The sequence below is a fragment of the Protomyctophum parallelum genome, assembly GCF_964188405.1.
Source record: "Protomyctophum parallelum genome assembly, chromosome: 12".
Classification (NCBI taxonomy): Eukaryota; Metazoa; Chordata; class Actinopteri; order Myctophiformes; family Myctophidae; genus Protomyctophum; species Protomyctophum parallelum.
In genome coordinates, this window is record NC_139712.1 from 50,911,537 (window position 1) to 50,923,793 (window position 12,257).

Consider the following 12,257-nt stretch of genomic DNA (forward strand, 5'->3'; position numbering starts at 1 on the left):
AGCAAGAGGTTAGACTTCTATGGAGACATCTGTTTGGCAAAGACACCGGGTTGGACAAGTAAAACAGTGATGCATGCCTACCAGAAAAGGGGGATAAAAGTGTTTTTAATACTCAAGAGCTCTGGGAATATGTTGCCTATGGTTGCTTAAACAAAGACGGCATTGTGAGGGAGGAGGAGCTCTTCACAAAATCACATTAGGTACTGTAGGTTAGAGGGGGGGGATATATATATATATATATATATATATATATATATAAATAACGCTGCCTCTCAAAGTCATCAATTTGGCCATGAATCTTAAGTTGTTGAAGGATTTAATGAACATTAGCTCAGTGGGCTAATAACCGCTACAAGGCCACCAGAAAAACAACATAGAAGGATGTCCTTGATGCACAAAATGTTTAATACCCCATTAAAAAAAAAGAAAAAAAAGGCTCCTGATATTATTCACAGATCGAGCGGAATCTGGCAGGAGAGCTACTTGCCAAAACCACGTACTGCTAAGGTCACTATTTCACAGGAGGAGATGGATCTCCCAGTCTGCTCCAAGCATCTCACACACTGCCCGTTAAATTGAGAATAAATCATACAGCTAGGTGGCTGTGCGGATATGTAGGGTCAGCAGTCACGCAGACTCGCTGAATGACGGCGTCTTCTCTTAGCAGACGTCCAGACACTAGGCAGTCAGACGGACAACCTTTTGTGTGGCTGCAATTTGCACCTTTATCTGTGACAGGTTTCCATTTAACTACAAGAACAGATGGACTCATGTGTCAGTTCAAATTAAACAACGTAATATAGCCGGAGTGGTGTGATTATGAAAGAATATTAAATCTGCTTGGATAGTAAGATACCTGTGATGCCTGCTGCCAGCTTCGCAGTATTGATTTGAGAAATACGACATTGGAAAAATGTGTACAAATGAGAGTACACAGTGCTTGCTAAGCTACATCGGTTGGGCAGAGGAGTGGACATTCACAATGTCTCACAATGTGCAAATAGTTTTCATAGCCTTTTCAAACTTTTTACTTTTATTAGGCCATTTCAAATGAGTCCAGATAATAGGGACCCCGATATGAAAAGACGTGTTGGTTTACACATTCAATTGATTCATAGTGGCGTTATTGAATCAGCAGAAACACAGTATTAGAATTATAGTCACTCACTCATACAGCATTTTGCATTGTAAGATTTAAGATATTCTTAACCCAAACGCAACATGTCACCTTTTCAAATGCTTTTCACATCAGATCTAGAACGGTGACAGCTGCAACTCTACAGGCCTGTTACACCAGATAGGTTAAATGTCTGTCTGCCTTCAAGAGAAAGGTTGATATTGATATAAGGGACTCATCTCTGTCACTCACCTATTGTCGCGGCTTGCTCTTCATCAAACGTGTCATCTGTGAATCTTAAGAGGAGGCTGGTGACAGATGGAAAGGGGCGAGAATTATTCAACTGTAACAACTTTTACTCTTAAAGGGATTGTGACATTTAAAACACATTTTTGTAGATTTTTTGGCTTTTCTTGACATCAATGTCACCAAAAAAAACGAAGTTTGAACATTCAGTGTATTCTCTGCTTTCTGGACTTTTGTGAATAATTATGCAAAAATGTCTCATCGGGTTGGACGGCAGTAATATACGTAGATCTCCGCTAAACCTCCGCCCCCTCCCCTCTGCTCCCTGCCTACCCTCTCTTCTCCGCCCCTCTCCTCTCCTCTCCTCCCCCTAGTGCCTCTCCTCCCTGCTTCCTCATTGTGACCGCGACTTTGTTTCTTTGTAATACTTACTAATAATGGCTTCTAGAGAAAAATCAATCTGCTGTTGTTGGCTGTGTCAATCAACACAAGTCCTTACACTGGATACCAACTGGCCTAGATGAAGACTCTTTTATTTTTGACGGTGACGTTCCTACCAAGTTGTCAAAGAAGCGCATCTTGGGTTGACAGGAAAGGGGGAATTACCGACATCTACAGGCTAAAATAATGTGTTTTTCCATGCCTTCTCAGGATGCAGATTACACATACACAAAAACTCCTGGCAAGAAATACTGGAGTGGAGTTGAGTGTTCAAACTTTTTAGACACGTTTGAAGGACCATGGCCAAGACTTTTAATGTTGTTAAAATTATGTTATAAATAATGTCATAATACCTTTAACCCATTCTGACCGGGCACCCATTTTGGTGTTGGCATCATGTTATGCTTTAGCTATTGAAAAATAGCAGATCTACAAGCTCATAGCGCGCCACCGAGTGGCGCGCTATGAGCTTGTAGGTCTGCTATTTTTGAAAAATCGAAGAACGACTGACATTTTTTAGAATCTGATCTCAGGTCAGAATGGGTCAATCAGACCAATGTGTGTCCAGTGGAAACCTCGTATGAATCTGATCTCAGGTCAGAATGGGTTAAGAAAATCAATTATTCACAGACTGAGCAGGTGTGACTCAGTCTTTGTTTATGTAACACATTTCGCCACAGGCGTGCGGTATAAAGTATAAACATCACATGGTTTATTTATCATTACATCCTGAGTACAGGTACCTGATAGGAGTACAATTACTGTTGTTCTGGTTCATCAGCATTAAATGTTGTTCAAACATTTACAGTAAGCTCTAGTCTATATTAGGATAGTAATCATAGCTATAGTGTTTGCTCAGTAACAAGGGTCTATTTTATTTTCATTTTTTAAATTAATCATTTCCAATTTCACTTGTTTATGCATTATCAGGTATGAATTATCTCTCCTCCTCACTGAATGTGGAGTGAGGATGAGGAGATCCCTGTTACTGAACAAACTCAATGATTACTATGGGGGAAAGTGGAGCTATTATTTTAACAAAGTAATATCACTTACCACCTTTAATAACCTTTAATTTCATCATATAACCAGACAAATAACAAAACCTCTCCATGTCATCGCCGTCTCCTTATCGATCACATTCCCTAACATACAGTTACAGTATCAGTCCCAGGCGGGAGCTCGGAGCTCCAGACTGAGATGACATCAGTGCTTCAACTTGGTCAGGAGGACAGGCTTCACTTGCTCACTGTGTGACTAATCAAGTGCAAAGGCCTTAATCACTGCAATGATGATGAGATGGATACACCCTCTCATTCCTCCCCTGAAACCAAGCCACTGGCACAACGTTTGTACTTTCTCCATGGCCCATCAAGGGCGATGATGGGAGCGCTGTGCATTCGCCGTTTTGAACTTTGAAGTTTTACATAGTCAATGAGCTACGTTGTGCACACGGCCAAATGCAATGGTGCATTCTGTACGGGTCATTTATGAAGGTAAAATGAGATCTGACTGCGAGTTCCTTGCCATGTAGACAATCTTGTTGAGGATTTGAGAGCCTTGGTCCACATTGTGTGTGTGTGTGTGTGTGTGTGTGTGTGTGTGTGTGTGTGTGTGTGTGTGTGTGTGTGTGTGTGTGTGTGTGTCGGGGAACCCATTTAGACCTGGCACTAGATTCTACAAAATGTCTTCAAAATCCTCATGTTTCTATGTCAGTTGGTGCTCAACCTTTTTCATGTCAAGGATCACCAGAATTATCTGTGTTTGGCTGCGGACCCCCATCCCCTATCTGAAAATATGTAGTTCCAGGGACCTCCCAGAAGCAAATATTTGAGTTAAAAATGCAGTGAAAGAATATATAATTATTCAAAGATTTGCAACACATTTTCACGATTTTTCAAAAAATAGCAGATCTACAAGCTCGTATTGCGGCACTCGGTGCCACGCTATGAGCTTGTAGATCTGATATTTTTTTAAGTATAACATAATGCTTAAAACACCAAAATGGGTTAAAGAGTAGCCTATTGTGTATGTTGCTGATGTATTACTAACAGTTACTATTAAGTCTACTGTACAATGAAATTAAGATGGAAATGCTCAGCCTTTATATTTGGCTCCACATGGCCTCAATAAACTGTACTGGACTACAGTTAAACTGGCTTCAGAAAGTCTTAAAGAGTCCATGTCTGAGTGCTGCGTTATGGTATATTATTAGTACACTACACACAGTGCTTCCTCTGTATTACTATTTAATAAATAGATTAGTGATGATATGCTGCTGTGACTGCTGTCACAGTATTCGCCACCGCTGCAAGAAAAAAAGAAATAAACTAAGACTAAACTAGGCCCACAATGTATGCATTCTCACTATTATGAAAAGGTATCTTTGGTTCTACTACGAAATATATATAAGAACCAAGAGTGGGATGAAAACAGACGTAGAAGACACTGATATTGAGGAAACATTCATTCCTGAGGGCCTCTCTGGCATTAAGAACACCAAGTATTGAAATCAAATCCATTCTTGGCCAACTTAGCTTCATGGGTTTAAATCTGGGCTAGTAGTCATTCAGTGAAAAAGGTTGTGTGACGAAGGCTTCGGCAGAGTTATGAGGTGCAGAATTGGTAGTGGTTGGCCTAATAATAACAGACGAGTCAATCACAGAGCACAGCTCGCAACGCTTTGCATCACAATAGTGAAAATATATTTATTTTCAAATGTTCTATACTTAGACTAGTGAGTAGTATCACAGGCTGGTGCAGCACAAAATAAGTCCAAGATCAACATTGTTTGTTATACTGAAGCTACAATTTCTGATACAATTTCTGATACAAGCCTTAAAAATCCACCACAAGCCAAGGTAACTAACTATAGATGGAATAGCTCACAATGCCTCGCAAAGCGAGGAGCCCCCCCTGCCCAATGAGCAATGTTTACCTATAATGTGATGTTTTCACTGTTGCTATACTTAAAATAACAAGTGTGCACCCATAGTCATTCATAGATATGTAGCCTGATTCGCTGCGTTTCGTGAATCTGTTTTGTCTCGACAATGCAAAACACGGAATGCAGCGAATCAAGCTTGAACCCAGGCTATGATATGTAGGGTAAATTGAATGGAAATCCAAATTTTACCTATTATTATTGACTATTTACCTATTATTTTATACTTTCGGGGCAAGTGGGCATGAACTTTAGGCAAGTAGAACATGACCTTTCTGGGGGCCTTTCTGTGTGGAGTTTGCATGTTCTCCCCGTGTCCCCTAGGGTAGGTAGTGGTACCCTCACAAAAAACATGCAGTAATCCTGGTCTCTAAACTGCCTCCCCCTGACCAGCCGGGCTACGTCCAACCAGGGAAACTCCCTCCTGTCAGGTGTAAAGGAGCAACTTGGACACTCATGCATGAAGAAAGCATGAGTTCAAGTCCATTGCTCTCCCCAGGTTGGCGGAGGGTGTGAGAAGCCCAGGATCACATTAGACACAGGGGTGAAAAATGGGTTACAATCGTGGGATAAAAAATAATATATATATAAAAAAAAGAACATGAGCTGTACTTAGCGGACGGGCAAGCGTCTCTGAGACATCAACCCCTGATTTAGGTCTACACTGTGATATTGACAGCAGATGGACGAAACAGTCAAGTGGATGCCTTGCCTTGAAAATCATAGTACGTTTTAACCAAGTTCCACCAGTCAAATTACTGTTATAATGCAAGCACTGGATGGCTCAGTATCTTTAGCGCATGTTTTACGGTTCTGGGCGGCCACAGTAAACCCGATGCCAGTCTTCAATGTGATGGTTCAATTCTCAAGGTACGGCTCACCTTAAAGCATACTTTCATGCAGTCTAGAGAAGACTGCAGGCATGGGTGTTAAGAGACAGACCAACAAGCTGGGTTCAGTAAGCTGTGGTCCGGCAGTGGCACAAACTACAACATGACGTTGAAATTGACATAGTGATACAGCATGCCAGCATGGTCTGTAAATGCAAGTCTAACGGTGAGACTGATTGGTGGTTCTACTCCGATTTGAGTATTATTAGCTTTGACAACGCCAACACATTTTTGGCAACACCCACACTCCTCAGAGAGACTGCCTTTTCCCACTTGACTAAAATGGTCTCTTATCCATCTCATTGGCTGTAACAGTATCCTCGTTTCATCTCTGATTCTGTTCACCTTCACCTCCGTCACTATTATTGGTCATTGAGCTGAACCACTACAACAATGCAAACACCTATAGCTTGTCCTTCCCACATCTAACTTCTGTTTCCCCTACAACATATGTTACATATCCAAACTGCTGACACTTGAAACTTAGTAGTGGTGCTCTTTCAATTTCAAATAGCCTGACCCTGTAACACACACAGGCAACACCCACAACATTCCTCTGAGACTGCCTTTTCCCACTTGACTTAAAATGTAGGCTAGAGATCATGATCTTATTGTATTGCTGGAGAAGAACAGGCCTAGGGTTCAGAACTGCTTTCTTGCTATCCGTGTTGTAACATTTAGAGACGTACAAATATACACTTCTATATACTAGCTAGCCCCATATGTGCCCTCTCTCTCCCTACGCTCATTCTGTAGCTCCGAGATGAGGTCACACACTGGGCCCCTCCCACCGCGTTTCAGAAACGGAACAAGTTTCCGCAAACATAGTTTCTTATCCTTACCACACCATTAATCCAAAACGTGTAGGGCCGCCGATGAAGGTTTACACTAATTCAAACTTAGGATCGGCCCAGAAAATCCAACTCACCATTTGAACTGAGCCCTTACGTCCCGTCTTTTGTCAGTCGCTTCCATGTTTATCGAGGAAGTGTGCGTGTGCGCGTGCATGTCGAGTGAACTGAAGTCAGTTGGAAATGTTCGACCAGGGGAGGTGCCGGGAAGGCGCTAAAGCTTTTCAACTTCCTTGATAAACATGGAAGCGACTGACAAAAGACGGGACGTAAAGGCTCAGTTCAAATGGTGAGTTGGATTTTCTGGACCGATCCTAAGTTTGAATTAGTGTAAACCTACATGGGCCCTACACGTTTTGGATTAATGGTGTGGTAAGGATAAGAAACACTTATTGTGGAAACTTGTGCCGTTTCTGAAACGCGGTGGGAGGGGCCCAGTGTGTGACCTCATCTCGGAGCTACAGAATGAGCGTAGGGAGAGAGAGGGCACATATGGGGCTATACACTAGCCAAAAAGGGAAATAATGTGTATCCACCATCACCACATTCTACCATCTGAGATTCGGACTATAATTTGCAGTGGCGTGCACAGACATTTAGAGGGGCAGGTGCTCAAGTGAAAAAAGGGCACCTTGTGCAGCACATTTTAGCTATTGAAAAATAGCAGATCTACAAGCTCATAGCGCCACCGAGTGGCGTGCTACGAGCTTGTAGGTCTGCTATTTTATTTATTTATCGAAGAACCAGTAGTGCACTGACATAGAAACATATATCTTTAGATTGTGGGGGGCCTAACTAATATAGTAGAAGCGTTTTTTATCAAGATTTGATCAATGTCACCATGGTCCACACGCTACAAATTAAGAAAAAAAATAAACCTTTTTTTTTTAAGAGCACATTGCCAAAAAGGGCAGGGGGTGCTCTAGCACCCCCTAGTGTATATCTGTGCACGCCACTGATAATTTGTCACCTCCTGCCTGCACCAGAATCTAACAGCAGCAACGAGGCAGAGATGTGTGACGGCCATCGATCAGAACCTCTGAACACTTTGACAACAAAAGAAAAACAACTCCAATGGATTGCAACATAATGTGACGTCATAGCTGTGTTATCATCACCACCACGACGAGCTTAATATGTTAACGTTTTTGATGGTCGCTCTCCAAAAATACACACGCGTTTCTTTCTGCCGAAACGTTTTTTCTTTCAATTCCACTTAGTTGAAAAGTCACCACGTCGTTTCTCGTATCTTGTCTTGTCGGACGGGCCGGACGTGCGACGAAATATAAACGAGCCTTTAGTTTAGCCACTAAGCTAACGCTAACTTTAGCCATAAACAGCCACGTACGACATCAGCTTTCTTCGTTTGTTTACCTGGACTTTCCAACGCCGCTCTCTCCGATTATTAGTATTTTCAACGTTGTTAATATGTCGTCCTCCATGTTCCCTTATGTTGTTGTAGTGCAGTAGCTGTTTGTGTGTTTTTAGCTCTTTTAGATCAAACAGACAAAAAGATAAACTGCTGCTGCTGTTTACAGTGTTGTATATGCCCCACTTCCACTCTCTCTCTCTCGCGATATTCCGTCGACTTCCTGGGTCGCTTGCTTGCTTGCCAAAATAAGAACAGATCTACAAACTGTGTCACGGTTAGATTGCGCATAGATTTGAGTCATGTCAGCTTGTAGATCTGTTCTTTTTTGACAAGTGACGGAGTACACAATGACACGAGGCAGCGTGACGTATTGAATGAGTTGATTACATATTTATAATGTAACTTATTATGTCATCATGCCATGCATGTAAACAGTTTGCTGCATGGCATGATGACATAACAAAACGAAATTCAATACTAAGAAAGCATTTTCAGCCAGGTCAGGATACCAATTTTATCCAATCAGGATAGAGAACTCCGTCAGCAAACAGCTTAAAAGTAAAAAAAATAATACATTAATAAATGATAATAATAAATAATTCAATTGGAGGTGATGATGATGACACAAATACATTTACTGGGACAATGAAGCTGAAGCTGGGTACTGAAAATGTATTTTCTCTTCTATTAATGAGCTGGAGAGACAGGGAGACCATTAGCCTACTGTAACAGACACTATTATATGATTACTATCAGAATGTGTTAACAAAAAAATATATATCTCCAAAAAATATACCCTAACTTAACTTAACCCCCATAAAATAAGAAGTGAAGCCTGCATTGTGAGCATTATTTTTGGACACATGTAAATCTAGACCCCAGAGTGTCTTGTGTTGTGTGCTACAGGCTACAGCTAGTCTCATGTAGCCAGACAACTATTCCAAATGTCCACAATCTCTGAATGCTATGAAGAAAATTGTGGGAGGCAACAGCAAACTAACATTTCATATTTATTCCCGCAGAATTCCTATCTGGCTTAACAGGGGCAACAGAATCGGAACAGATTACTAAAATGTAGGCAATTATAAATAAATAAATTTAGGCCAGGCCTAAATATATTTAATTAGTATTGAGTATGATAATGAAAAATGAAAGTGTTTAACTTAAGGGTTATTAAAATAAATTCAAGCTTACAAGTTTCACTCACATTTTCTGTACTTTATTTAATAAATAAATTTGGTAGAGGAGAACATATAATATTGAAATAAAAGGCACTTTGAAAACCATACGGCCTTTGTGTGGCATCTCAGGGGCATACTGTACTAGATGTCATTCAAGTGATACTCATATTCTTCAATTCAGTTGGGCAATCTAAAAAAAAAAAGATTAAACAAACAAACAACTTTCTACTGACATACACAAGTGTGAGTTCATAACATGTTCACAATTTGCAACGTAAGCTGACAAAAAGACAAGCACAAAAAAAACAAGACAATATATTTGGCTTACTTGACATGAGCACAGAGTAGGACCTGAGAATGTAGAATAAAATGATCATTGCATTTTAGTTGTACCTTAATTTCATTTCATAATCATAACAATACAAATCATTTGATTGTTCAACACGGCCACACTTTGACCTTTAAAAACAAGTGGTATACAATCCCTTTGTGATAGTATCTGAATACTAAAAAAATAAAAACAATTTTATGCTTTTAATATGGACCATTGATTTACTCTGTCTCTGTCCTTCGGGAAGGAGAGCAGTACTTCATAAGGTTGTGTTCAGAAATACATTCTGAGAATCTACTCCAATTTCAGAGTGCCCTGGTTTTGATGATCAGTTAATTTGTATACGTCACGTTCAGAGGAGATGCTAATGAACTTACGTTTCCATTTTGATCTTCTAATATTCATTCAATTCATCCCGTCCATGTATACAAAATATGACCTGTTTTGTTACATGAAGATGCACTCTGAATTTAAGAACAACAAGAGAGCTCAGAGCGTACTTCCGAACGCATCTTAAGAGTGCAAGAAATACTTTTTGAAATATTTATTAATATAATATTACCAATGTGAATTTTGCACTTTTGCAAGCCACAACTAACTTGATAATGCTATCTACCACAATGTAATCTACTGACCTTCATTGAATGTTCAACATTGTTCAACATTTTTGTTTGTATTTGCCCTACATATACACATATCAATATATCATTACCATGTATAATGTGCTGTGTGTGACAAACTATGTGTTTAACTCAGGTCCTCTTGGAAATATACAAGACATCAGTGCACAGAGAAAGTAAGAGTAGTATCTGGAGAGGACGAGATAAATGTAAGTAACAGAGAGAGAACATGATAGTGAGAGAGAAATTGTGACAGTGAGAAAGAAAGAGAAATAGATACTTGTCCATCATACATCCATAGTCTACACATTGTGTTGATACAAGAAAAATACCCATACCAGTCCTGTGGCAGGAAAAAACACACCTTAATTCCATCATCTCTAGCAAATATGCAACTTTAACATATATATACACATATACTGTACATTTAAAATACAATGAGAAAGAAAGCAATGATAAATTGTTATTAAAAATAAATGGTGCAGTGGCCAAATTGTTATTAATACTGATGTGACGTGATGGACATACTGTCGGATCTAGCACATGTTCCCCTCATGGAGGACATACTGTGAGGAAGAAGAAGCTGTCACACGTTCCTAGTGATGAAGGACACACTGGAGGCTCTACCACACCTTCCTCTCATGCCATCAGATCTATATAGTGTCATTTTCTCAAATGCTTGTTGACAATGTTCTTGCAAACAAGGAGAGCCATCATTTGCCTTCATATTTGGGATTGACCACAGTCGTAACAGCACTCTTGTAGATTGGGTTCTCACCCTGAAAAAGACAAAACAAAGAAAGTGTGAGTCTCGCTCACACAAGTGCATGTGTTGACATTTTCAGTGCATCGCAGGTAAGACAATAGAAAAACCACTGCAAAATCCAGATATCCACTTTGACACAAATGCAAAATTTGTGACCCTTTACCTCGGACAGAGAGCACTTGAGTCAATACATCACATCACAACATGCTATTTTAATAATGAGCCAAACTCCCAGAAGTTACGTATAACAGGAACCTCACACTGATTTCATAAGACAACATACTTGCAGGGCAAGGTTTTTTACTATTAACCACATGAACCCTAGTGTTTCTTTTATGGATACGTCATAATAGATGAATAATTGCTGAACATATTAGATCTACAAGCTTACAATGCAACACGCCGTGAGCTTATAGACACCCTACTTTGGCAGAAGAGATTTGGTGTATAGGGAATCAGGGATAAAAGGAGGGGGCCTAGTATAGACCCCTGAGGGACAACGGTCATTGAAGTATATAGTAACTTTAAGTGGTTAATATTTTCAAACCCTGTACATGTTTTGTGACCTGTAACTATTCTCTATCACAGCACGCTCATGCATTTTCTCCAACCAACTATGACTCATACTGTGTGTACCTGCCTATTGTTCGCCCACTTGTAGTATAGATAGAGGTACAGGTGGAACAAAACACAGAAAAGTGAGATTAAGAGTGAAAAAGGAGATGCGTACAAAAAGAAAGCCCATGCAGTCAGACAATACAAGCAGAGAGGAAATTAATACAAACTTATAGGACGCCAGCTTTACGTCCATAGTTTGGGTTCTGGAACTTATTGATAGGACTCTTGTATATGGGGTTCTCTTGCTACAGGCAGACAGTTGGGAAATAAAACAACATAAGTACAGCTAACAGACAAAGAAAAGGCTAAATAATAAGAGAGATGGAGAAAAGGCATAATGGTAAACACGTGCGAAAGACAGAGAAGGAAATATTTGAAATGAGGACAAACAGTGACTCCACGGTTGGATTTTAATGTGTCTACTCTACTGTGAATATGTTCCGAGCTCTCCCTTTCTACAAATATTGGCAACACTATAGACCGACATAAAATATCTGCCTTTTCCTAAGAAAACAGATCTACAAAATGAGGTGTCTATATGCCCAAACATTCCTTTGATATCACCTGTGTCAAAAACACCAGTAGAGTACCCGATTTACAGCACAGTATAACAATTCCATGAATTATCCAACACCTTCCACTAGGTGGAGCCAAAATACAAAAAATAAAATAAAAATCAGTAGTAATACAGAAAAAGGAGGTTACTGTATGTTCATATTGATGCTGGCTAACAGAGATGGAAGGGGGGGGGGGGTATTATGTTTAGGGTGACATTCCCCCAAAAGTTCCAGAGAGTCTCCATTTTTTTCAAGTAAATCATTCAATTTATTTACACAGCTGTGAGACAGTAGAAAAAGAAGGTTATCAACAGGTCTGGTAT

At 40.0% G+C, this 12,257-nt stretch overlaps 2 protein-coding genes across 3 annotated transcripts in view; both read right to left on the reverse strand.

Annotated features, from left to right (window-relative positions):
- rab18a (RAB18A, member RAS oncogene family) overlaps positions 1 to 8,036 on the reverse strand; it is a 14,862-nt gene extending 6,826 nt beyond the window's left edge. Inside the window, 2 exon segments of the mRNA XM_083778300.1 lie at positions 1,370 to 1,425; positions 7,864 to 8,036. Coding sequence (XP_083634426.1) covers positions 1,370 to 1,425; positions 7,864 to 7,931 — 124 coding nt within the window. The 5' untranslated portion in view covers positions 7,932 to 8,036.
- A 1,028-nt stretch (positions 8,037 to 9,064) lies between these two features.
- Positions 9,065 to 12,257, reverse strand: part of LOC310868297 (integrin beta-1-like) — a 37,264-nt gene continuing 34,071 nt past the window's right edge. Inside the window, exons 16-17 of one of the 2 annotated variants that reach the window (XM_083778662.1) lie at positions 11,545 to 11,622; positions 9,065 to 10,772 (exon numbers count right to left, since the gene is read on the reverse strand). In XM_083778662.1, coding sequence (XP_083634788.1) covers positions 11,545 to 11,622 — 78 coding nt within the window. In that variant the 3' untranslated portion in view covers positions 9,065 to 10,772. The remainder of the gene's footprint in view (positions 10,773 to 11,544; positions 11,623 to 12,257) is intronic. The other variant, XM_083778663.1, reaches the window with a different exon arrangement.